Source organism: Agelaius phoeniceus, chromosome 14 (assembly GCF_051311805.1).
Source record: "Agelaius phoeniceus isolate bAgePho1 chromosome 14, bAgePho1.hap1, whole genome shotgun sequence".
Taxonomy (NCBI): Eukaryota; Metazoa; Chordata; class Aves; order Passeriformes; family Icteridae; genus Agelaius; species Agelaius phoeniceus.
In genome coordinates this window covers 7,944,654-7,972,404 of record NC_135278.1, presented here as the reverse complement: position 1 = coordinate 7,972,404, position 27,751 = coordinate 7,944,654, and the positions used below count along the sequence as shown (strand labels likewise).

The window sequence follows — 27,751 nt, the reverse complement described above, 5'->3', positions numbered from 1 at the left end:
TTTCCCCTTTCATTCATCTTGCCTTTTGTTGTTTTTAATCGACCACCCATCAGTGCCGAATTGCCTTGTAACTGTCTGCTGAGCTTTCATTTGACAGAGATAGCTGCTATTGTTAGCAGGAGCCTTCACTTCAGCCCATTTAACTTTCCTCAGTTTGACAGCTTCACAATAGCCACCTTCCATCTAAAGAAAACTGTGATTTAGTAGAAGGGGAATGTGGGACAACAGCCTGATCTGTCACTCAGTCTCCAGTGAGTTCTCTTGGCATAAAGTTCCCGTACAAAGCTGGAGGATGAAATACTACACGAAAATAAGACGGTCATGAGACATGTTCAGTTATACATTCTGGCAAAATCTAAACAGCAATCACACTTAAAAATACAGCCCTTTCCTACAGTAATACCCCACGCTGGGCAGCAAAATAAATATTTTGACTAATTCTAAAGTTCCATTTTTTACTTACATTCCAGAGTAATACTTGACTTTTTTTCCTCCCTCTTTTATTCACCTAGTAATTGTTCTCAGATTGATCTACAAGAGCTCCTAGTGGAAACAATATGCCACAAGTAAATTAAAGCTTTCATTGGACTAGTCATTGGTCCTGCTCCATATAAGTCTACATTAAAAGATGTTGATGAATTAAGAGCCTGAATGTTCTCCCTTACTGACGACTAAAAAGTCGAATTATAGCTGCCTTAGCACAGCCTCTGAATACTTCCCAGCTCAGCTCCACACTCAGCTTTCCTTTCATGTGTGCCGTGGAAATGCATTTTTAGCTGATTTTTAACTGTTGTGCATTAAATGCCCTTTTGCATTTAAGCTTAAATCTGGTTTTATCATTTGGCATAAATGACAAGCTGTAGACATCTCACTATTAGATTTCCAGGCACCATTTTTTTCCCAGACAGTTAAGTAACATTATTTTCTTGTCCAAAATCTTGGTTCCCAGTTTGATGAATGCTCTCTCGCTAAAAAATGTGTCTAGGAAATTGAATTTGATTACCATAGAGCATAATTTATTTCAGTCTATCTTATGCCTTTCTTTAACTCTCATTTAACTTCATCAGAAGAGGCATGAGAAAACAAAGTTGGTAGAGCTGCATGCTGCAAGAGGAACCCACTAAATTGACTTCTACATTCACCTGAGCCTGAGAATCATTTCCTGATATTTAAAATAAGTAAATCACTTTGGTAGTGGTGACTAATCACTGAACAGCATATGAACTTTTGTTTTGCAGCAGCCATTCAAAACTGTGTGAAGAAATTACCACAACTATGTGGAAAGGTGTGTACAGAAATGGAGACAGAAAATCAGATAACAGATAAACTCCAGTAGAAAGACAGATAATAGTTACTGGAGAGGAATCTATTGCCCAGAGTTCACTTGTGAGAGAGGACCCACGAGGCTACAGCTAGGAAGAACACCAGACTGCTCCACTGTTTCTAATTAGAGACGACATCCTTCATTTTATAGCTCCTGTGGTCTAATTTGTAGAGAGCCATATCCCCTAAAGCTTTCTGTAAACCAAATTAAAACTCATTCCATCAAGGAGTTTCAGCAATATATGGTCTCTGATCACAATACATACTCATGGTCATGGAGCTGCTGCAGGCAGTCAGCTGGGGGGTGCTGACTTTTGTTGTTTTTTAATTTTTCAAGGAAACAGCAGATTTCTTCTAGGAAAAAACATTTTAAAGACCAGAGAATCTGGTCTGTTTAAACAGTCACTCATGAGAAGGAACAGTACACACAGTCTCTCTCTACTGATTTTCCTAGTATTCTCTGACTTTTAATTAAATCATTTTTCTCCCTCCTTTTTTTTATTCAAGACACCTCAAAGCTTCAGCTCAACAAACACTGCTAGTAATTTTTTTTTCTTTCTCTAAATTAAAAAAAAGTTAGCTTAGGGCTTTTTGGAAGCCTTATGACTCCACAAATGCTTTTGAAGTTTGCAGTCCCTTTTCAACCCAAAAAACATTCATATATTGTGTAGCAGTAACACAAACACCCTACTGGGCTTTAACCCATCTCTGGACAAGGAGAAGAAATTCTGCCTCCATGCCCATTGAGCTGTTGGCCTCTATGCCACCCCTACCAAGAGTGCCAATTATCATCACAGCTCCTGATTTGGACACATGCCCATTAGACTCCAAGGGAGAACTTCATTTCATACAGACATTGAATAGCTCTGAGAGTGTGGTGAGTTTTGTTCCCTACAAATCTGCCTTGAATTTGAAGTGGTAACCTGAAGGTGAAAGGATCCATCAACCCCATGTTAGGGCAGTTTGTGCCAGCCAGAGTACCCTTTACACCAAGAATTTGGTGTCATTTGGTGGTTGAACTTCTTACACACACCCAATTCCCTGCAAACACTGCCCTCTCCCATCCCTGAGGGCTCTGAGAGAAACACACAACTCTGTGGGTCTGGCATAGCTGCTGGTATCAATCAACACCACTAACACCAAGTTAGATCCTTGTTTCCTCCCACACGCAAAGGGACTTAGCTAAATTTCTTCAAGCAAGATTTCAAGAAAGTATTTATCACAGCTGGTGTAATTACAGAATTACCTGTGAAAACCCACAAAGGCTGAGGGATCTAATGAATAAGTGGAAAACTACAGCGTAATATCAAACAAAATGTCTACAGTCAAAATATTCCACTTGGTAAAGGTCACACACTCCCTGCCTGCAGGAACAGCAGAGCAGGCTTTGAATGCAGGCAGGTGAGAGCTTTGCCCATATCATGTGAGGAGATTTTGATAGACATTCCAACCTATTCTGACAATGGGTGGCCAATATGGCAAAGTGGTTCACTGTGGTTCACAGTAGCAGTTTGATATTAAAAACTGACCAGTAAGAAATTTGATAGGCTGGCCCAAAATGCTGAGAGTTATTAACCTTGAGTAGCTTCTGGAAATGGGATGCCCTGGGCAGGCACCACTGCCAGGCAGAGTCCCCAAATCCCCAGGAGGTGGCTGCAGACCACTCCACTCTGCCTGCTGTACCCAGCTCCTTTCTCCCCACTCTCTGCACTCATCTCTTCCATTATCCACTCATTTCAAACAAAACAAATATATTCACTGTTGTGTAAAGGCTCATCTACATTTCCTGTGAGCTATTTTCATCAGCAGCACTCTATTAAAGTTATTTCAAAGTAAACTAGAGAGAGAGAGCAGAGACTGTGTAGCACTATATCATGTGTCTTTTCAAACCAGTTAAAACTCAGCAAGAAGTAAAAAAAAAAAAGAGATCTATTTAAAACTAGATTAAGCTCAAGCTGCTAAAGCATAATAAATTGCTCTATTTTAACTGACTGAACTGTGCACACTTAGAATACAAGGGCATATTTCATTTGGGTTTATGCAATTGTTCAGTCTACTTTTCTACCATTTCACCCATCACAAGATGAGAGAACTTGTCAGGCAAAATTGTAGTTAATGATGTTTAATGGTGGCTAAGCCCGATAGACTTGTTTATTTCTTTTCTTCTTTTTTGTTGCTTTACTCTCACTGAAATAATGAAAATATTACATGAAAAACTTCTATATTATTTGCAGGAAAAGCTTCCATTACCAATGCCAGGTAACATAAAGCTTTATCTGATTTATATAGCAATCTATATAAATCTACTTTTATGTTTTATTTGATTCCAGCCATTAGGCTGTGCTAGGAAGTAATTCTAAAATATATATCATAGTGGCAATTCGCTGTACTATACCAAATTAATCTACATAAATCTATACCTATGTGCAGGAAACCAGCACGGTAACATCACCAGCATGGAGGAGGAATGGATGCCAGTAATTCTACTTGTAGGCTTTCTAGGAAGTTCAAGCTTTCTCTAATTACTGGGCAGAGTACAAATGTCCCCTGTTGACCAAATTCCTCCATCTAAATTAATTGTACTGTCATTAACATAGCTCTTACATTCTAAATTTCAGAATACGAAACCATATTAGGAGAGGTATTTCCTCTTTATGACTGATCTAAAATCAGAGAGCTGGAGAATGAATGGGCTGTTTGGAACAGCATATCCTTTTAAAAACCTGTATTCCTTTCTGATTTAAGTTCCTTACATAGCTGAAGCCAGTGTGCTCTGCACAGCTGAATGAGGCCAGCTGGCAAAGTAGGAGCATATCAGCATTCTGACTGCTTTTCTTTTGTTTGAATATTGCCTCAGTGGCCGCACACTAAACGATGTGAACTTGATGGGCTTGACTATGACCTCAGCTAAACTGAACAATATGAAGCTGGCACATCTGTAATCTCAGGCTTGCTATTTTTCAATTTATTTTTCACCTGATTTGTATTAAGATGTGGTTCAAATTTTAAAATAAAAATAAAAAGGGTCCTTCTGCATTCCAAATCAATCAGCAAATGCTGCCATGCCAGAAGGCAGGCTTCATCTGCCTCTTCACACCACATTTGGTGAATCCCTGACTTATGAGAGCTTGATTTCTAAATGTTTATGCAGAAAGAAATGCTTTACACATCCGCTCCTTCTCAGATAGCCTACGGGGATTTCTGGCAATACTTTTTTTTTTTTTTTTTTTTTTTTGCCTGCCTTCCAGGTTTTCTCCCTGTGGATACATAAAGACAGAGTGACAGCAGGAGTAGGCTCAACCCGCAGCGAGCAGCATCCGTGCTAATTATTGATATTGACTACATGAGATAAGCTGGACATCTGTCTTTACTTTTAGCAAGTTCTACAAGGATAAACATGAACATGAATGTGGGCTGCCCCATGGACAGTGTACTGGCACTCTTTTATACTCCCAACCCATCGCTAGGCTTCTGTCACTTTTGTCTGAGCTACATTTCAGCCTCGGGTCACAAGAGTTCAAAACACAGTCAATTAATCAAATGGCTTCTATGAACATAACACTGCAGCTCAATAAAGGTTTCCTATTCAACATAAGCAAGGAAATGAAAGCAGGAGGTTAATGTGAAGATAGCTAGGTTACATGTGGAGCTTTAAGCAGCAATCCTTGATCAGCCATCATCAGCCAGTGCATTTTATCAGAGCAGTTATTTTATGTGAGACAAAAGAACAAACCCAGGATGTGTTTATGGCCTGATCCTGCTCTCAATAAAGTCAAGTCAAGCTCTTCTCTTGACTTATGCCTACTAGTTCAGGATCTTTGATCTTGGCAATAAAATTAACACAGCAACAGAAAACAACAAAGAGAGACAGAAAAACTCTCTCTCAGAACGCTCTGTGTTTACACTAAGGAAGATAGAGGATTCAAGGCTGAGGTGAAACAACTGCTCCCAGGAGGAGGGGACCTGGATATGGGACATGGTAGCCCATCGGCTGAAGTGGTGGGAACAGGGTGTTACATCAGTGCAACAGGTCTGCATGTGCTCTATCAGTTGTATGAGGTGGCCTTTGCAAAGCTGTGATGCCAGCAGGGGGGAGTGGAAAGCCCAAATTCCTCAGTCTTTGCTGCCCAAACATGACCTGTCAAACGGGGTGGGAAGTAGTGTGCTTAGTCTGCCAGCCCCCCTTTAGGAGGGCTTTTCTGTCTCAGCTTTAGAAAAGTGCTGGGATTCTGCTTCCTATCGTCCAACTCCTCTAAAAAGGAGCTGAAAAAACCCTTCTAAGCAGTGTGAGAATTCTTTTCGATGCGATAAAAACCGTAAATATGTGTTTCTAACCACTGAAGACAGCAAGCTTTGGAGGGCTTAAATGGAAAAAGCTAGTTTAGATTGAGCCAGTTCAGGGTATTGCCACACATGTCAAATTGCACTTCACTTGACAAATGGTCCCAAAGAAATCTATGGAGCTATTCAGGGGGTACGGTGATGTTTGGTATGAGTAAGGAGATTAGAATCTGGCCCTTGCTTTATTTTCAGAGAGATTTCAAACATGTGTTTGTTCTAATTTTCCCTTCCTTCTAGGATTGCTGGTATTCACTTGGCTCGGCTTTAGAGGCAGAGGGATGTGAAAAACAGCACCAGTAAAAAAAATTACAAACTCTCTAATATATGACCAAAATAGCTTTTCCCCCTGTAAAATATGTGGCATAAACGAATTCCATAATGATGCTATGTGTTATAAAAGTTTTATTGGCACTCATTTGGGATTACCCACATAACTCACTTGTGAGTTCACTACTCGTGGGTAATGCACTCATCCCAAATGCATGCTAAACACCAGCTTATGTAAAAAGTCCTATTAGAGTTTAACAGAGATTAAACTAACAGATTTTTTTACAGAAGCCTCTTATGGTACAGAGGTCCACAGAAATTACAAAATCTTAGTCTATAACAGGCAATGTTTTCATTAGGTTTATTCTAATCATCCTGTATTAAATTCTGTAAATTCTTAACCAGTGACATGCATATCCTCTCTGCAATTTTACATTTTTCCTCTCCCTACACACAACTTTGTGTAGTATCACAGACACATGACTGGGTTGAGAGAGACCCCAGGCCCTGGTGTGAGGTCAGTACAAACACAGAGTGCAGGAGTCCTTGCTCTAGCAACTCTGCTCTCTGAACTGAAAGGGCAGGGAACGAATGGGAAAAAAACATTGTTCATATTTACAGACTGAGAACAGAGACATAATTTCCTAAAGGTCATACAGGAAGTCCCTGTTAAGGCTGGAATGAAAATTAAATTCTCCTAAGCACCAATCCCTTAACAACAAATTCATCTTCCCCCAACATCTGTGTATTTCTTCATCTACTGCATTCCATGCTCATTCCTGTACCATTTGAGTGTCTCTGTCTAGCACTGTGACATCATTAGTATCTGTTTTGGTTTAAAGCATCACAACACCCCCCTGCACACCTGGACAAACCAACTCATGAGGAGCATGGACAAGGCTGTCAGGCAGTCTGTGCATCAGGAAACAACAGTTCAGTTTTGCACAAAAACCATTACCAGGCACCTAAACTTGGTAACCTTAGCCTAGGGCAATTTCACAAAGAAAGCTGCAACAGAAACAGGAACAGAGCTGATGCTGGCTGGCTGGGCACAGTTAAGCTGATTTTCCTGTTTTCTTTCCTGCTTTCCCCTGTTTTCATCTTTGAACATCTTGTGACTCAGGATGACTCTTGGGAGGCCTATACAGGCAACATTCAAACCTCCTATGCTGCCAAGCTCGACCTGAAATAGCCCCACCACCCAGAGGAGTTCCTCTGCACACTTCTGTGCCTCCAACCACACATGCTTCTTGGTCAAAATTAGGCAGAATTTTGGTAATTAACCTGAGATTTCTTTTTTTTCCCCCCTGAAACAAATGGAAAAGGGGGCAGGAAGACACCCAAAGTACCTAATTGTTTTCTCTAAGTAAATATTTCCTCTCAATATTCAGATGAATGCTCTGTGACAATTTTCTGACCAAAAATAAAATTTTAGGCAATGTTTTACGGACAATATTTTGCTATTAACTCACATATAAGAGAACTCTAAAACTTTGTATGAATTAAGGTTGACCCTTAAAAGAAGCATCTAATATGCCATTATAGCAAAAGATTGAAATTAAAGAAAATGCCTTGGTAATTTGCTAGGTATATTGAGTATTAATGTGATATAGTAATTTCCAAGGAAGGTGGTAAGTAAGAAAAAATATCTCTCCTAATTTTTAGAATGATTTCCTACCTAAAGATACACATATCACTTGATTTTCAACCACTTCATAGCAAGTAACTTTATCTAAAATCTAAAGAACCTACCTGCTATTAACAATCTCAGCAGTGCCTAATAAAAAACCACTTAAGCACAAACTGTACTTAATTTATATGATGAGTAGCTATAAGTTATCAACCCCAGAATCCCATGCAGAAATTAAATATTCAGTTTTTCCTTACTAATTCAAGCAGGATTTTTATCCCTCAATTGTGCAAGCTTAACAGTGGGGGAAAATGAGTCAAGTCAATCTTCCAGCAAGAAACTGTATCATGGAGGGTGCTGGGAGGAGGAGAGATGCAGAGAAGTCAGAGAGGTAGGAAGTTTACAGACTTTCAGAGCATTCTCAGTTGTCAATGCGAGAATAAATATGTCATCTGTTTTCACTGAACCCATTGGCAAAGCTATCAAATTGCTGAAAAAAAAATTATTTTACTATTTTAGCCTAGGCAAGCCCATTGCTGAAATGGATTACAGCAGGAATGGAAAGTGCCTGAATCAACAGAATAGATCTGATGTGCTGGATCAACACTTGGGGAAACCTGTAGGGAGCACAAACACACACATTCTGCTTGGAATATATTGGAAAAGAAATGTCAGAGCATTGGTCAGTCTGGGAAAAGGGATAGGAGGAAAGAAGGTAATAAAGCAATAATCTCAGGTCCTGCTCTGGAATTACCCAAAATCTGCAGTGTTTTGTAGGGATTTTAAAGAGCATATTTAGAAAATTTCTTAGGAATTAGGAGAGCAGGGTCAATACAGTTAAACTCTGTCAATAATCACTCTGTAATATGTACAAGGATATTCCACCCCAGTGCCCAAGGGCTACCCCTGAACTTAGGACTGAACTTTTCAAACTTAAAAAAGAAGGCAGTTATTTGAGAAAATCTTATTATGGAAAAGTCCTAAAAATAAAACTGTTTTTTTAACACTCGGGACCGAAGCGCCCCCTCCTCTTTCCTCCCTGGGACCCTCTATGAACCAAACTCTGCCAAGAGGAGTATTTAATGAGAGGTTTTTGAGTCATTAGCCCAGCCTGGCTGGGCTGCAGGCTCTGGCTGAGCTGGAGCTGGCCACACACAGAGTGAGCAGATCACCCAAACAGGGGCTGTGGGAGCAGCACCCACGGGTGGCCAGGAAGGAGCAGGACCAGCTCACCTTCACACCTCTGAGGCTGTCAGGCCATGTCCCCAGCACGTCCTGGTGTGCCAAAAGGGTGTTTTTAGCTGGTCCTGCTCCCAGGGCCACTGTGGGGACACAGCAGCCCTGCCCTGGGAAGCTCCAATGCACAGGGACACACAGCTCTTCCCATGGCTCTCATCCTCACAGACACTTTGGGACATCACCCCTACCAGAGGCTCAGCCACAGCCTTCAGGGATAACCTGGCATATGGCTTTCAGGAGAAGAAGGGAAAAAATTTCATTGCAAGCTTATTTTTTGCTGGAGTATTTACACAAAGCATGTGGTCAACGTTAAAAAGCCCTCCACTCTATAATTCAGACCATTGTGGCACTACAGGACACTATTAATGCTGCATTTATACAGGTTCCCACTGCCTGAGATAGCAGGCATTTGAATGGTGAAAATATCTAAGAGGAAGAGTAGGAGTTGTGTGCTATGTAATATCAAAGAGCAAAACAGGCAATTTTTTTAAAAAGAACTACCTAAATCATGGATGTTTTTAAGAGGACTATGCAGGCCCTAGAACTGGATCTTGCTCTTTTTTTGCAGATGACATTCCAACAGTCTTTTGTTGTTACATAGCTCCAGGGTGCTAATCTGCAATGGTATGTTACCAGAAAAGAGAAAATGCCCAGAAACTCTTGATAAACATGGCTCTTGAAAAGGACCTTCATGTCCTTCTGATGAATGACTCTGGTAAGTTCACTGAGATGACATTTATGACTAAGGGTACTGGTATCCTGCTCCACTGTTAATTCATCCAGTTTATCCAGCAACAAACTCAGCCCACCACAGTTTATACTTGTAGTGGATTCAGCTTTTGGGTGTTACATATGAAAATACCAACTTGATTTCAAAAATTTCAGATGTAACCACTGATTTCAGTTGGAATAGACCACAAAGAAACAATCTGTCATCCCTCATAGCAAACAGAGTTTTGCTTTATAAACAGCCTTCAGGAACTCAATCTTAAGGCTCTTGCCACTGAAGTCCTAACCTGGTCAGGCATGGGACCACTTGCACATGATGTTACAACCAGGGGCTGGCAACACAGCACACTTGTGTCTACCATCACCCCTCCTTTTTCCACAGCAGGAAACTTTGTTTTAGCACAATTTGGAGATTTGCTTGACCAAACCCACCAGGTCTCCTACAGGTGCATGCCTGTGAGTGCCAGAACACATTGGCACCATCTGGACTGAAGTCAATGCACTTGGGAACTGCTGCAATACCCTGAGGGCTGTCCTGGGCAGGCACAGCAAATCCCAGCACACTGTAAATAAAGAAAATGTGTTTCTGCAAGGGAAACATGACAAATCTGTGACAAACCTACTGCACTCTGCTCAGAAACTTTGTGGGGCTTGGTACTCACTGAATAATCTGAAGTTGAAAACCTTGAATGCTTAATTCTGCACCCCTGCTTCATTCTGCTTACTTATGCTGTTCAAAACCCAGTGAAATGAACTGCAGTTTGAGTATCCAGATACTAAGTCTAAACATGAGGGTTTTTTCCTGAGTACAAGCTCTGAGGCTGTAAATTATTAATACTAATAATGGGATAAATCTGTTATGTATAAACAATGCAAGCAAACAGTAACAACCATTTAAAATTGTTAATTTGAGAATTTCTTTTCTCTGATTCCCTTTCATAAACAAAATATTTTTTTCATCAGGCAGTATTCATTATATTCATCCTTGGTGTAGTTACAAGGCAAAAAATGTGGATTATTGATGAAATAGATCATAATGACTCTTTCCAAGCCATTATCATTTATCATTTAAATGTGTATTCAATGAGCTTTAATCTGCAAATTTTTCACATTTGGGAGACATTATGATTTAACAGATTCATTGTGTTTGCTTTATTCTTTTTTTAATACAATGCATGGCACATGTTCTGCAGGCTACACATGAAGTAATTTTACCTATCAGACTGGACTTTAAAAAAACTTACTAGAGAACAGCAGCTGATTATTAAGACCTCCAGTCTCCAGAAACACAACAGTGCAGGAAAACTGTGTCATTATATTAATAAATGAGTCCTGAAAATCTTCATAACCAGGTATACTGGCCTTTCTTCTGAAAAGTCTCAGTCACCCATTACTTCTAAGGACAGCACCTCAACCAATCACACCTGAGATTTCAACTATATAAATTTTCTCTGATCTCCTAAAAAGGTGCTTTTTCTAGTGACTTAGATTAAGCAAATAAAATCAATGAATGCTCTCTCATTGGTATTAATCAGTGTGAGTTGTGTACCATATATTACCAAGGATCTAAGCAACATCAGTCCTTGTATGTTTTTTTTTTTTTTTAATAACAAGAGTCAATGAAAAATAAGGAGAACAGTGGTTAACACTTTGGCTAAAGCAAAAGAGCACAGAAAGTTCTGTCCTTTGGAAGGTGATATTGGATTTTTGGGTCAGTGTTTGCATAGCTGCACAAGCTACAAAAGTGCAAGAAAATCCTGCAATTGGCAATACATGAGCTCTTACCAGGTTTTGGCTACAGCAGATTAATTCCATATCCAGACTGTATATAATTCACTTAACACCCTTTCTCACTCAAGTTTTGAAATTTCCTGAACAAAATCCCTCTGAGAAGGACCTGCACTCTCTCTGAGCACACTCCCCTCGTCACCAGGAGCACTGCTATTTGCTTTGAAAGACATGATGGCTAAATGCAGACAAGCTCACCCACCCACGGCTCAGACCATGCCCTGGCTGTGCTCTCCTGCTCCCTCCTGACATCATCCCTGGCTGCTGAGTGGTGGGAGGGCTCCCAGCCAGGCAGGAGGCCAGGGAGGGCTCAGAGCTGCTCCTGTGGCACAGCTTCCCCCCTGCCTTTCCTATTTACAGCAGGCTGCTCTGAGCTGGTTCAGGGCTCTGACAGGGAGGGCAGTGATGTGCACATGACTGACAGATGTGCCAGGATCAGTTAGGAACGGTGGCCTCCAAAACATCTGTGAGACACTGCTCTCCTCCTGGGGATGCCCTGCTGCCCTGGAGCAGCTGGAGCTCACCAAGGCACCACTGGGCTCCAGAGTGAGGAGCTCTGCCTGCCCCAGGAGGGGAGCTCTGACCACCCTCAGGCCATGCCTGCAGGCAGCTGGAAGGAATGACAGTGCTGAAGGCTTTTCTCCTCATCCCTCACAATTCTGCAGTTCCACAAAAAGCCACGGCAGGAGGCTGCGCTCTGCCCACCTGAGGTGCACCAGGGCACCTTCATTCTACCCTCAAGCATGGTTTGCCCCATGCTCACATATTAATGAATTATTCATAGATTTTCTCAGGACAGAGGATTTTTCTCTTAAACACAAGTATTTTCAAGTATTAAAAGATAGGCATCTCAAAATAAAAAAGGAATCATCTATTTGGCTTAACACAAAATAATCTCACATAAAAGGAAGTATTTTTTAACAGCGCACATCTACTTTATGGCACTGGTCTCTTAACTTCATGCTTATGAGTTAAGGAAACAGCCCCTTGGTGGATTACTTTTCATAGTTTGCTCAGTAATGTGTTTACAAAGCCATTGTTGCAACTAGATGCTTATATATTTTGATATACAGTCTGCACTACAACAGTACATCTTCAGAGGTTTCATGCTTATTTCAAAAACCGATTTAAATGGTTCTTTACCTGCCCTCCCAGCAAAACACAAGTTTATTGCCAGATACTCCAGGGCTCCATAGTCCAGTCTGACAGTAATTAAGGCAGAATTAGTGGTGTTTTGCAGGAAATGATAACTGTGGCAAGTGTAGAGCTGGATGGGCCAAATTCATCTCTGACAGCAAGTCCTCTGAAGTAACTAACTTACTCTAGGAATTAATTCGACACTTCAAATTTCAAATAATGGCCTCTATTTTTAACTGTCTGAAGCACATAACTCAGAGCCTGAGAAATGTTAAGTGGCTTTTATTTTCCTTTGTTAGAAAACTGCTCATCTACTCACTTGCTTTTTACTGTGTATCAAGTGTCTGCTCCAGAAATGGGGGTTTTGTTAAAACAATATTGCATTATTTGTTAAGACAATATAATGCATTATTTCAATGCAACCTGCACTTGCTTATTTGCCTTGATAATGGACACTATTAATGATAAACTTTTCTCTAAACCATGCAAGGAACAATACAAACCCCATTAAGCAAAATTTTGTGTTTGCAAACATCTGCAACATTTCCTCTGATCCTACAATTCTAAACTACACCAAATATGTAACAATTCCAGTACTTGGGCAGTAGAGTCTTAAGAAAACCAAAGGCAGTATTTTCCCATGCCTTCTGCTTTAATTTAGACTCCAAACATGGCTTAGGGAATTGGACACTAAGCTTTGGCAAAACAATGTTTTCCACAATTTTAGCCATAGCTGTTAAATTTGCACCTAGCTCTATATGGTACTAGTCTGATTCCACAGCAGCTATCTAACTCTACAGAACAGCTAATCCAATTCAACTCCATTTGTCCATTAAGAAACATCCTTTTTCTGATATGTAAAACCTACATTTTTAAGGGTTTTGGTGGGGGTTTTTTTGGGTGTTTTTTTTTGTTTGTTTGTTGTTTTTTGTTGTTTTTGTGGGTTTTGTTTGGTTTTGTTTTTGTTTGTTTTGTTTGTTTGTTTTTTCTTGTTGTTGTTTTTGTGGGTTTTTTTCGTTTGATTGTGTTTTTTGTTTGGTTTTTTTTTTTTTCAAGAAGCCAGCAATCCCTACCAGGACTCTAGGAAGATATGCCTAGCTGCTGCCAGATGCAGCATTCCCCTGTGTGATGGGGGCTTGTTCTGCTCCTTTGTGACCTTGGCAAGGTGAGCAGGGCCCTCAGAGCATCCTCAGGACCCTGGGGAGAGTGAGGAAAGCCACAGGTTTACAGGAGATTGTGCTGCAAACTGATCTGCAAGATTCTTTGATTTTGGGATGAGGGGTATTCCCAGATAAAGGGCAAAAGAGCAGGAAATCCTTTAGGTGACCCTCAGCACCTTCTTCCTTCAGGCTACTGCTGCATTCTGCTCTCCATGGGGATAAAAACAACCTCCTTAGGCAGTGAAGGACTTGCACTATTATCTCCCTCTGACTGTTGCATTGATTAGATTGGAAAATGAGTAACTTTTATCACACTTGATCTGAAATAGCACTATCTAGCTTATGTTTATCCCTTTCCATCTACAGAACAGATAATTGCATGGATCCTTGGAGTCAGAGGAGACACTGTGATGTCTCTTTTGATCCCTTGTGTCAGGTTAAAGGAGAAGAAAATAGAAAGTTAACCTGTGATTTAACACTGGCCACTGTCTGGCTCCTGCTGCCAGTCTGGTCTGGGGGGTTCAGACCTTTGCAAGTGCATGTCTGGCTCCCTTCTCACCATGCAGGTTCTCTTGCTGCCACCTCAAATGTCACAGTCTGCTGGATTCAGCAGCATGAGCTCTGAAGTGCAATAGATTTTTGCCTAAAAAAAATCAAGTCACAATTTTTGGGGGGTTTTGCTTGTTCGTTTGGTTTTTGCCTTTCATTTCTCTCTTCCTTTTTATTTTTTTTTTCTTTTTGGTATAGGGAAAGGCAGATTATTTCAATTAAGAGCCTGTCACTGACATTTGTAAGCACCCTTTCTTCAGTTCAGTGCAGCAGTTGCAGTTTTAAGTTTCTCCCTGCTTCTGTCAGGATCTAATTTTCAAGGCCCGTTGCCATGGCAGCAAGTTGGAATTTTAATCCAGTACTAAAGGTCAAGACAGGTCACCAGTTTCAGTTCCTCTTCAATCTCCCCATAAGGAGCCACAAAAAGAAGCTGAGATAAAGGTCTGACCTAACAAAAAATTCCAGTCTAGCACACAGCCAGACTTGAAGCTCTATGATTTGTATGGGCTTCCGAATTTGTCTGGAACTATTGAAATTCATGCTAAATCAAATATGGGCAGCACTGATTCACATTCCTCTCCCTGCAAAAAAATCATATCTATGTCCTTAAAACACGGTTGTGTGCATTTAAGTAAGCAGGGACACCCAAAAAGCAAATACTTAGTAGAGTCTAACAGGTAAATAGCTGTGAAAGCAATCCCCTCATTACTGCAGGCATTTACTGCTTCTGCAGGCTCAGATGAGCCTGACAGCTGCACTTACATCTTCCCTGACAATATGAGGGAGATGAATCAACATCTTTCTTTCAAAACCTGTAAGGATCTTTTTGGAAGCATTTTGAATAAACAAGACTTTCAATTTCGTTAAAGCTAAAGCACTTCCTCCTGTGTTTGCACAAGATGGATATTAATTAAACAATTGGTTTGTACCTACTGAAGGAAGGCTATAGACATCTCCCTCCTCCTCCTGGGCTACGTTTTCTTGGAAAGCTGCATTTGCAGCATTAGCAAAGTCTCAAAACGAATTTTCTGAGATGTATGGACACAGGTGAGCGAAGCAGCTCTTCCTCTGGGAATTTAAAGCAATAATTAGCCCAGCAGTGGGGAATATTTTCCTTTTTTATCGTTTGGGAAGATGTATTTGTAAGGTACAACTATTCTGAATCTGTGGCTCCAAGGGCTATCCAAGACAGAGAACAATGCAGTGAGCGTGGCCTTGCCCCGTGGGGTGTTGTGAGAACTTCACTTCATAAAAAATAAGCCTTCTGGCCAGAAAATTGATAGGTTTTGGAGCCCTGCTGAGCCCTCTGCCCAAAGGATAATGGTAGCAATAGAAGTTCCTCTGGATAGAGACTGTGAAGCTGAGAAAAATGTGGTGGATTATTGGGGTTGTCAGAGGGATTCAGAGGAAAGATGCAAAGGATTAAGTTGGTATATTAGGAAAAGTGGCTGTTAGTCTCACCTAGGGTGTTTAGGACACAAATTGAGAGTTTCAAGACCACTCTAGTATTATGAATGCCAAGCTTCGTGGCAAAATCCATTCTTCTCTCAAACTTACCACCCATTTCTGATTATGACTATTCTGCAGCATGGTGCAGATGAATCTGGGTGACAATTTTCTCTATCTCAGGCTACTAAAGTCTAAGCCATGACAGGAAGAATGAAAGGGACTGTAGCAAAGGGCATCAGGAAGAAAAAAAACAGAGAGAAAAATGGCTTGGCTCTGGACCAGAAATTTACTGACAAGTCACAGTTAAGACAAAGGGAACATGGTGAGGTCCAAATTATGGGAGCCAGAAAGCCAAGCAAGAAGTTCATTTGTATGTCTTTTATCAGCAAGTGTGGGTCACAAAACAAATGGGTGGGAGAGGGACTGAGTGTGGTGGCTTCCTCTGCTCTACTCTGATTTAAATGTTCAGATTTACTGAGTGCATTTGTTTTTCAAAATGAATGTTTGAAGTTGCACTGAAGTTCGGAAGTGACTCCATCCCACAGAAATGTAAATTGGGAGGTCAGTTTGAGACTGGCCTTAAGCCATAAAGGCACAACATATGCTGCTGCCTGTGAAAAAGCTCTTTAAATACAGGGAAACCTGTGGCAGATTTGCAGTTTAACCACTTTCCAAAATGGGAAATGATATGTAGCAGACAGGGAAATACATCAGGAATCCAAACATGTTACTCTGTGTCGTTTACCTCTCTCTATTAATGCTGACATTTCAGTGGTCGCAGTTCAGTGACTGCGTGCACTTGGCACTGACACAGGAGTGCATCCTGCTTGAGAACAAAGTATTTCAACTGCTACTCGTTAGTTAGGGCAAATAAATGTTGAATTTTTAATGGGGGGTTATACAGTATCAGAGGAAATTCAAATGGTTCAGTGCTCACTTGAGTCACAATCAGCAGTGCTGGCAAGAGTGCAGTTGGTCAGCTTGTTTCAGGCAGCCTTAAAGGCAGAATCCACTGATAGGCAAGAAAAATTATTAAAAATTGATCAGCAAAATATCACAGAATTAATTTAGTTCCATTCCCACAATTTTTTAAACTGATTTATAAACATGTCAGGAGAAAGAGATCATGGAAAAGAATGTATTAGGAAATAACTTTATTTTGACAGGGAGGTTAAACTGTATCTGAGCCAGCTGAATAATGAAAACAAATTAAAAGCCTAATTTAGAAATTATTTTGAATTATGGGCTTATCTTCAAAGATGAAGGGCTTTTAATTATGACACTGGATTTTCACGTATTTCACATCAGCTGTAATATTTTGCAAGTTTGCTTCTATAGGCAACTGTCCATAGGAAACACTTCTATATTTCATTCCAAATTACTTCATACATTGCTCAAAAGGCAAAGCCTGCAGCAGTGAGGAACAAAGCAACAGCCTGGACTGATTATCATTGCTTCAAACCCAGGAATTTACAAGGCAAAAGGATTCAAAGAAAACTTCTAGCTTACAAAACAAAACAGTAAATATGAAAGATGAGTGACATTTCTCAAAAGAGACCCTTGTATTTTCATCTGCTATTTGTCCCTTTAATATAGTGCACTGGAGCTCTCTAAAGATTAATGGAGTTCCAATTACATGCCACTGTTGTTTCACTTATCATAATTTGTACATGGCAGTGAGAGGCCCTGGTAGTCATGACTTTCCCAGTTTACCCAGAGGGAATATCTTTGGAACTTCCCACTTCTAGCAAACAGGCAGCACTCAGTGCAATGATTCAGGCTGGCCACGTGAAGGTAGGCTGTGACAAAAAGCTGGCTGTCACCACTGAGGCCTCAACTGGTGCTCCCACGCTTTGTTATGGTCAGCTAAAAACTGTAATTAGAAATAGGAACATTTCAGCTTCTCCTGTGTATTACACCTGGGCTGCATTGTGGCTGCAACACTGATAGAGAGTTGATACATAAATAGAAACCTGCTTCCTATGCCAGCTGGAGATGAATTTTACATTTTTGGTTCCTGGTACATTTTTGGAAATTATGCATGAACATGGAATGAATCCCTTTTTTTGCTGTTGTTTTTTAACTGATTTCTTTCCAGGTTAAGAATTCATCAGTGCTTCTTGATTTGAATGTTCTGAATAGTTCTGAATAACAACATTACTTGTTGTTGCAATATCTAATACTTGGTGTAAAATCCTCTTGATGTCTGATTACTCTCCATAAGGACCTCATGCTGATTCATTTCAAACCGTGAATTACCTTTAATTCATAGCTTGCACATGCTGCCAAATTTTGTTTTCTATGTTCCCAGGTGGCTGTCCCTGACACAGAGGAGATCTTCCAAAAAGCCATTAGATACTTATGAAAAGTATTTAGATGTCGAGAAGCACATTTCCATTTGCAAACACGCTTCCATCAAGTATTATGATAATATTTGGGATTAGGAAAGTACTGGTATTTATTTGCATTTTTTTGGAACTGTGAAGTGAAATCCTGGCCCAACTGAAAGCAGTGCTGAACACACTTAAAAAAATCCTTGCTGAAATATCACAAAAAGATTTTCAGCTGCTTGCTTTAGTTTTAAGCTCCCTGTATTTAGCTGCTCACTACTCCACACACAGGTTGTGTACCATTAACTATGATGGATAACAAAAACTCCATAAAGATAAAACAAGTTGGTTTTGTCTGATCTATAAAAATGTGCTGCTCTAAGTTTTTAATGGTTTCCGGTAGTTCACTGAGCCCATGAGAAGGGCCTTTTAATACTGTATTAATACAGTAAGTATAGGAAGTAATTTTATGACAGGGGAAGAATACCATTATGATTACATTCTTCTTTTTAGCTAGGCTTTTATGGAAACTACCCAAGACTACTCTGCAGTATGATTTCAAAACACAGGATGTGCTTGATTAAAAAGGTTCTGGGTAGTTTCCAACTGGACAAAGGCCAAATGCTAACAACCAAAACAGAACAAAAGGACTGGATGTTTGAGGATGACATACTTGCAATGGCAATTATATAACAGAAACCCAAGTCATGAGCTGAGTCCGTCCCCTCAAATTCATGGAAGCTGACAGAAAATCCTTTGCAGTGCAATTGGTTGCACCTTATCTGTTTCTGCTTACTCTGCTTCATAATAAACTAATCACAGCAGACTGGCTGAAAACTGACCACACAATGCCCAGCGGAGATTTACAGTGAATTTGAAATTACAAAAAGGGAAACCAAGTGATGCAGTTTTACATAGCCTGATTTCAGCTGTAAAAATTCACCACAGTACATGCACATGCATGCACATCAGTTTTCAAAATTTCATTTTCAAGATTTTTGAGTGCAACTTAGGAGCTGAGGTTAGTTATAAGTCCATGTTCTCATGTGCATAGGTGCAGAATTTAGAAAAAATCCTAACTATTCTAGCTTCTATTTTACTCACTGCACTGGGGATTGGGTTTATTCAGCATGTGGATGTAACAAACATTATAAAAAGGAGCAGGAAATTTGCATTTCAGAAAGCTCTACTTGGCCAAGAAACCATGCATCTTGCATCCCTCTACAATAGCAACACATTGGTAAATTAATCCATCTTGCAGTATGTCCTCCTCACTTTTTCCCCAGAAGCATGCACTTGAGAAGTTATCTTGCAAAAATTATTCATCCCTTTAGTCTGGTCTTCTATGACCCCAATGTCCCTACAGCTGAACCCTACAATGACACACAGACAGCTTGGCTGCTGGAGCAGGATGCAGCATCATAAAGGTAAAGTATCTCTGTGCTGCATTCACCCCTCAAGTAGTCATGGTATAACTCAGCAATATGGTAAATGCAAGCACATTATTACCAACTCCTTTGGATCTCTAACAATGCCAGTGGAATCTACAGGACCGTCACTATGACCAATATAAATGGAAAAGATAATTTAAGTTTCACTTAAATTGCACATGAACTTAAAAAAGTTGGGTAACAGCTAGAAACATATCCAGGTCAAACGGACTCTAACAAAGCATACAGATGAACAGAGTCAAATTCAGCCAGATTTGATCAAACTGAAATATGGATGACAGATCCTATTGACAAAATATGTAATTGGTGGGAGATAGAGTTTTGAAGTCAGTAAGACCATAGTGTGTGGCTGAGAGCGTAGCAGCAGATGTTACTGGGGATAAGCTGGACTGTCATTTCACTCATACACTGCAATATCCCCAAAACCCACCAGTGTTAGAGAGACTAAATCCTCCTTTATACAACTGCAATCTGATAAACACTCTATCATTAAAATACACAATGACTGCAGGAGCTGCCTGCCTCTCAGGGTTTGTTTGGACTGCACTATCCAGCTCTCCTTGATACCATTACGTCTTTCTGTCCCACTCCTGCTTTAATTTCATTATGTGCTCAAGTACTGCAATTCCCCATGAAGGTGCTGGTAACTGCACACACAGATCTAAAGAAACACATTGGCCTCGTAATTCCAAGCCTCACAGTGGACTGCCTTCTAACCTCCCAAAGCCCTGTGGAAATTCTTAGAAGCTGCCTTAACAATTTTTCTGCAGTAAAAGAGAAAAAGTGATAGTAATGGGTTAGCTGATCTTCATTTGGAAGCTAAAAATAAAAGTAGCTTTATTGCAGCTCTGATCTCTCATGTGTAAAATCTATCACCTACCGTAAGAAGGCAGTTCATTGCAGCAGAAATCTGATTGATAGTACTGGAACTTTAGATCAAGCAGCAGAACAGAGAACAACTGGTTCATAAAATGTACTCAGTGTCTTCGGGTTTTATATCAGGCTTCCTATAGAGAGCTTTGGTCCCATTAAATGCACTATATACCACTGAGCTCTGAAGCACTGTTCTTTTGAAATTCGGCTTATAACTATAAACCATGATTGACAAGTCTATTACTGTTGGTTACAAACTATTGAAATATTGTATTTTATGGTACACTCACTAAAATATTTTTCACAGTGGAATCCAAATACATTTGCTTTTAGAGAAAAATAATTTTAAGATGCAATAATATTTTTTCCTTTATTTTTTTATTATGGAATGTGCTTGATGCTAGATTTGGATCCCTTTGACATTCTGAAACATGAATGCACCCATCCTGTTACCAAGAACTGTAGGTACAGTTGGCTAGAGTCTTCACAAAAAAACAAGTCATTACTGGAAGCCAAACAGCAAAGGGCAAAAATTAATTTGTTACTAAGTTTAAGAAATAAATGCTATTCATACAAATTAATCTAAATATCATTAGCATTCCTATCCAATTCTAATTTAATCTGAAAAAAACTATTTAATTTTAAAATTTGATCGTTTGCTCGGCCACAGTTTTGTAAAGGTTTACTCAACAAACTGTATTTGAATGAGCACTTCCATGACTTGAGTTTATGGGCGAAGAACTGGACCTTCAGAGCCTGCTGAGTACATGAACAGATTCAGCACCCACATCTACACTAGTCCTGTACCTCTCACACAGTCACAGACACATCACTGAACTCCAACAAGACCTCTTGTGTACACTAACTTGCACTAAAAATCAGTATATTTTAATTCATTTTTAAAACTTGCCTAGATATCTCCACATTAATTTTTCTTCCTCTATAGGGATTTTTAAAATTGTGTCTTTAGTAGATTAAGGGCAACCACTAGAATAATTTTGAAGTAATTTTAAATGAACATATTGTATTTACACAACTGTCAGTTAAGCTAGTGCAGTTCTGCATTCAGTACTTTAGAAGACTTAACACTAAAAAACCCAGCAGCTCTGAACTGAAATCAGACCCATACATTTTCATAAGTATAAAACAAAGGCCTACTGTTCAAAGTTGCTATTTAGCTCCTGTTTGCAAATTAGAGAACCTGGGATAAAAGAAAAAACAATTCCTTCTCCATTCACTGCTACACTACTGCAGCCTTACACCAGAGAAGCACCAAGGAAAAATGGTCTAACACAATGGAGAATTAGCTCTTTCACAATTTTCAACTGTCACATTTATAGATCATCTATGATTTTCAGCTGTTTCAAAGTGTATGAAACTCAAGACCAGCTTTTCAACACCAGCTAGCAGAATCATTCTGTATGATGTGTTTTACTCTCTCTCACTGTATGAATGTAAAAATTCCTGCATCATCTGTTCATTGGGTTGCATTTTCTATTGTAAGAGGCTTAGTATCTGATGAGAGAAGCATAAAAGTGATTTAATTTTGGCAAGCTGTAGAACTAAAATCAGCATTATTTCTGCTTAATAAACTCATCTTTCACACATACCTCTGTTAGCTAATGCTTAAAAAGAAGAAACAGTAATAAGCATTGGAAACATAAAACTGGTTTATGGCTAATTTTTAAGGACTACAGAGAACACCTGAACACCAGGACAAGATTATGAGCAGAGCTAGGTTTTAGTTACCTTTGGAGAAATAAGCTCATGCTTTATGATAAATTTAAAATGAGATTTAAAGCTGGAAATAATAATACTTACGACTTTTGTGGCACTGACTTAGTTGCAACTTTCCCTGCTGGATCACTCCACTCTGCAAACAAAGGAAACACATTTTCAAATGTCAAAAGATTACTGTAGAATTAAAATGCACCCAAAGCTGTCAGCCCATCTAATTATACTTGGTTTCACAACATGCCACAATGCATAACATGTAATAAAAAATGGAACTGATCTGCTTTAGCACCACAGAAATTAATTTTTTAGCCTTTGTTTTAATGATGTTAAGCAGACAAAAAAAAATACCCAACCCTGACTGTTAGGACTAGGATGATAAAGACCTACTTTGTACATTGTATCCTGAGGTCAGATGTTGGGAGTCCTACAAAGAAGAACACACAAAATGTCAGCATTAGTTAAATAAGATGAAGAAGGTAAGATATATCTTGGCTTGCTAGATTAAGGGCACTGGCACAATACCAACAGGGAAGGGATGGCACAGGAAGGGATCACAGCATTGTTAAGGCAGCACCAGTGACATTAGTTTAAAAAAAGCATTAACTGTGGAGACAGAGCACCACAGAGGGACCCTTCAGAGCTCAGGCAGGAGCATGTCCTCAGCTGCTGTAAATCTACACCCCCCTTTATGGAGACACCTCACAGATTTACACCCACAGCAGCCCCAGCCTTCCCCAGGCTTGGCCATGGATGTGTGCAGGAGCCATGCAGGATGCACAATTTAGAACACAGCATGAATGCAGCTATGCATTAAATTCAGTGCCATTGCCTTTCTGTTGTTTGATCTCACTGCCTGGAACTACAGTAACCTTTTATTGGGAGTCACTGTTTTTATTTGGACTGTGACACACGGGATTTGATAAAGACACAGGAAGTAGATCTTCACCTGATGGAAATTGGTCCAAATCCAATGAAATCAATGGAAGTACAACAACTTAAAACCAGCAAAGAGTCTGGCTTGCAATAGTGAGCATGCTAATGCCAGGATTCTTGTTGGTTAATAATTATTAAGCTGTTTCTTTAATGTCACAGTGTTTTCTGGCTTAGTTTTTCTCTAGGCTCTGTAGTCCACAGTGATTGTCATCAGCTTTCCTTCCAAGCTGAGTTTGATCAGTTGAAATTAAGGTGTTATTTACAACCTCATCCTACAGCCAGGCACTACTTTGCTGGAAGTGTTAGTTCTGTAGGATGTTAAAGTCATTAAAGCCCTCACTGCACTTCCTCTTAGGGCATTATTAGTTCCTAATATTATATTGTGCTGTCAGTCAGTCCCTTGTGAAGTAAATAATGCCCTAAGAGTAAACATGGCACTTTAAATTTGAATGTCAAAGGGATAAGTTGTTTTGATAAGCTCCACCTCTTTTATCACACTTTTTAAATGTATGTTTCTCATGAGAATACCTTTATTTTAATAGCTAAATTGAAAACTTCTAACAGTGCCTGTCTGGTTTATATGGTTGCACAACCTAGCCATATTATGTCCTAGATGCATAATTTGGCTAGCCATAATTGATTTAAAGTGATGTTCTGAAGAGACATTTCTGTTGTATTTTTTAAAGTAAGACTAGCAAACATGAAAATATTTATGTGATTGCCTATTTCCTGCAATGCTAGCTCAAAAAAAAATCTAATTTATATTTTGTATTGAAGCGATATGGTCAAGAATTTGAGGATCAACATTTAATGTGCCCAGAAATTACCTTTGATGTGGATCTTAAAAGTTCAAAGCCAAATTGATAGAAACAGAAAAGCAAACCCAAAATTTTAGCTTCTCTGAACCTCTGCTTATACTGCTACCAATGGAGATAGTGTCAGTTGAACCCTTTAAGGTGAACTGTGTCAATACAGGTTTTTATCTGCTGGAAGCTGGGTTTTTGTATTTGTTTTGTTTTTTGTTTTTTTTTTTTTAATTTATATCATCTCTTAATTTAGTGTTCTGTTTCTGATGAGCCCTTCAGAAACTGGTTTGAGTCCTGCAGAAAACTGCAGTGACAGTGGCAGTGCTAGGGCAGTAACAATCACATCCCATTAAAATAAGACATTCTGGGCACTGGCTTGGGTTTTGTTTAAGAAGCCACAGATATTGCTAATTTAATTTCTTTCCAACTAAGTATGGTGGCTATATTTCAGACAGGGGAAATCAGTAAGAGCAAAATCGCATTCCAGCTTCTAAATCAGGATATGATTGCTTGAACTAAAATGTTAAGCAGTACCAGTTTAATAAGCTATTTTTCAAGATTCTGCCATTGGAAAGAAACTTTTATGTAGCTCCATGACAGAATGGCATAAATTTCCCACCCTGGGGAAGTTCTCTTCTTCCCCAAACATCATCAGCTCAGGTTTTCAAGTCCCAGCACGAGGTACCTCTGGCAGAACCTGTCCCAGCTACGAATGAGCCTGATTTCTAGCAGTGCTACTGGAATCACAGCCAGAAGGCAATAATGCAATGTGGGCTAAGGACATCTTCAGATCATACAATTTAACAATTCAGTATGAATTACATGAACTAGAGGCACTCTCTAGGCAGCTGTGCCCAGACTCTGTGCCTCCCTCTAAGGGTGTGACACAGACAGATGCCACCATGCTCTTTACATGCAGGGAGCTTTTCAGTCACCATAACTTGACTATGCAGCCAAAACCTCACCATCCAATCAATCAGCAAGTGAGAAAAAAATGTCCATTTCAAACCTTTACATTGCAGAAATAATAATGGAAGAAAACCAAACAAAATATATTTTACTTGATGTAAAAAGATTCCCATAACAACGGAGATAAAAAGTTCACTTTGCTTCCACTGGGTCTTCTGCAGCTTTAAATAAGCAGTTCTACTAGTAGCAACCATCTGATTGGGAATTTCCAACTAAAAATAGTATCAGAATTGTTTTAAGCGGGACCAATTACAAAAATAAACTCTCCAGCAAAGATCACTCAACAGAACAGAAGAGAATGTTATTCAGGTCACTGGTAATAGACCACTTGTACCTTGCTTGGGATAGAAAACTTGGTCTGCTCAGCCTTGCCTGGAGTGTGAATAGCAGTGAGAGGAGGAGGCCAAGAATGGGTCATCTCCTAGGGAAAAAAGAAAAAGTTCAGAAAAAAAATTCATGTACATAGAGAAGAAAGAGCTAAAAATGGTCCCATCTGCTCCACTGAGCCTGGAGATGCAATTGCTCAAGGAATCCACCCCACCACCTCACACCCTTGAGTCACAGATGAACACCTAAACAACTCCACAGGCAGGACTCAGAATGAGAGTGAGGACAGGTTTTACTCTTGAAAATTGTGTCCATCCATGTCTCCTGGCTCCACCTCCATGGCCAGTCTGCCAGGCTGTATGAACAGAGCAGGGCTGTACCTGCAAAGCCCAGGCAGGAAGGGGGCCCTCCTGTCCAGCACTGGGTGCAACCCTGCAGGGGAGTGCATGGTGGCAAGATGCAGCTCTATTCAAGACTGCAGAGTGGCAAAAGAAACAAGAGGCAGGTCTGGAAAAATCTGGAATGGGCTTGCAGCATGAATGCCTGGTGTAGCAGAGAGCAGGGACAGCACCACAGCATCTTCTTGTGGCACTGGCCATAGGCTCTTGCTGTGATTAGCAATGTCACAGCCCCAGAGCACGATGGATTCCACTTTAAAATGAGGGACTGAGAAATCAGGTGAATCCAGTGAAACCTGCCTACCAGACCATCTAAGCAAAACCCATCCATTTTCTGTATCAGTGTGTTTATTCATCATTTGTACACTCATGTCCCAATTATCTTTAAAGAAACAACCTGTGTGCCCATGCCTCCCAAGCACCAGCAGAAGAGCAACACACACCCACTCCTTCCTGCTGCTGCCCCAGCAAGCCTGACAGGACCACACTGGGGCTTGTGCACATTGGAGCAGGGGCAAAATCACTAAAACCAAGGAACTGCACAAGTGCTGGCTTAGGCAGAGCTTGTAACTGCCCTTCTAATGAGTGTGCTTTATGGAGATACTGCTTCTTTCTTGCTTATCTTTGTTTTTAATTTAATAAATATCCAGAGAGACAGTAATAGTTATCTCTGGCATTCTGTTGCATCTTTGTCTTGGTTGTTTTTTTCCTTGCCTAAAAAGCTCAGAAAGAATTATTTCTTGAGACAAGAGAGGCAAAGACCAGAAGAGCATCCAATCTCAGAAATGTTATGTACAATGGCCTGACTGCAGTAAACTACACTTCCCAGCTGCTACTACACACTGGTCAAACCCAGGGCTAGTCACAATGAACCTTATAAAGAGACCAGTTTCTGTAGGTAACATGACAACCACTCAAATGAACTACAAATAAAAACATAACATAATGCTATTGATTAAGAAAATATAGGTGGTGCAAAAAGGGCAGTGTGGTTAGTGAATTTTGGCTAAACACATGCCCTGGGTGGCTACAGCTGATACTTATTACAGTTCACTGAAAACAGAGCCAGCAAGTTTCAGAATTATAGTTGTCCCTCCCAAATTATGTGTCATACAGGAGAGAGAAAGGAAAACTCTGCACCATGGTGCTCAGTCAGTGGGACAGGCAGACACGTTGACTTCCTTGGGCAGATGGGCCAGGCTGCACCCCTGCAAGAATTTCTGGGTTCCTGCTGTGGAGCCCAGGGCCAGTTTTCACTAGACAAACCCAAATGGTGGCAATGAGGTGGAAAGGAGCAATTGCTGAATGGCTCATCCCTCCTGGTGTGTGAGGCTGTGGCAGGTCAGAGCACAATTAAATGGCACTGATTTTCTGACCTCTGCACGGGGGAAGGCAGAAAACGATTTCAGCATCCCCTGAACTTTTCTGTGAGATAATATAATCCAAATCCTGCATGCCTTGGCCAAAGCTTTTGCCATGGAGGTTGCTTTGTGGCAAATCTCTTCATAGCAAAATGATGAAACAGAGAATATATCACATAATTAAAAGAGGGCCAAGCATTCTGATTGAAGACAGAAATGAAGAATATTCTAGAACTACAATTATAGGCTTGACCTCAGTCTCTTTCTGCCCACACAGAAAATGCACAGAGAGCCTGGGATCCATGGGGAGGTGATGCCAGCAAACATTTCAGAATATTGCCTGTCAAAACACATATAGTATCCACTGCCTACCTACTTGGCAGGCTGAAGTGTAAGCAAACCTAGTCATGTCCCTATCAGGGGACACGTGAATATAAAACAGTGGGAAAAGGAGCCTGCTATTATTTGAGGAAATTCAACTACAAGGTAAGACATTCTGCCTCCACTGATGTTAAGACTATCCAATCTCTGTGTTTACAGAATGACCTCATGAGCACCAAAACCTCTTACAAAGGTACAACCTAGCTACATGGAAGCATTTCACTTCAATTCTCCCTGCAATGAAAATTATTGGACAGAAAATTCCAGATAGGATCACACACGTGTAACACAAACATTTAAAGCTCATATAAACCATACAAACCAACTGTGTGTGGAAGGAGGGAGAAAGTATATATTTAGCTAAAGAAACAGACCTACATCTACTTACAGACAGGTGCCAGAGCACTGCTGACCAAAGAACCTTGAGTGGTGGTAGAGAAAGTTTTGAGCTCACTCATCTGAAAAATTTCACTTCAACATGTCTGGGCAGCAACCCCACCCTGCCCACCACACAGCTGCATGTTGCAGTCACACAGAGCTGAGCTACAGAAGGACATGCACAAATGGCACTGC

The 27,751-nt window shown here is 40.2% G+C and overlaps 1 protein-coding gene across 5 annotated transcripts in view; it reads right to left on the bottom strand.

Moving 5' to 3' along the window:
• The window catches only part of AFF2 (ALF transcription elongation factor 2), a 326,975-nt gene that overhangs the window by 102,107 nt on the left and 197,117 nt on the right, over positions 1–27,751 (bottom strand). For all 5 annotated transcript variants that reach the window (XM_077186245.1, XM_054641636.2, XM_077186247.1 and 2 more), the window contains exons 5-7: positions 25,046–25,132; positions 22,391–22,427; positions 22,088–22,139 (exon numbers count right to left, since the gene is read on the bottom strand). In XM_077186245.1, coding sequence (XP_077042360.1) covers positions 22,088–22,139; positions 22,391–22,427; positions 25,046–25,132 — 176 coding nt within the window. The remainder of the gene's footprint in view (positions 1–22,087; positions 22,140–22,390; positions 22,428–25,045; positions 25,133–27,751) is intronic.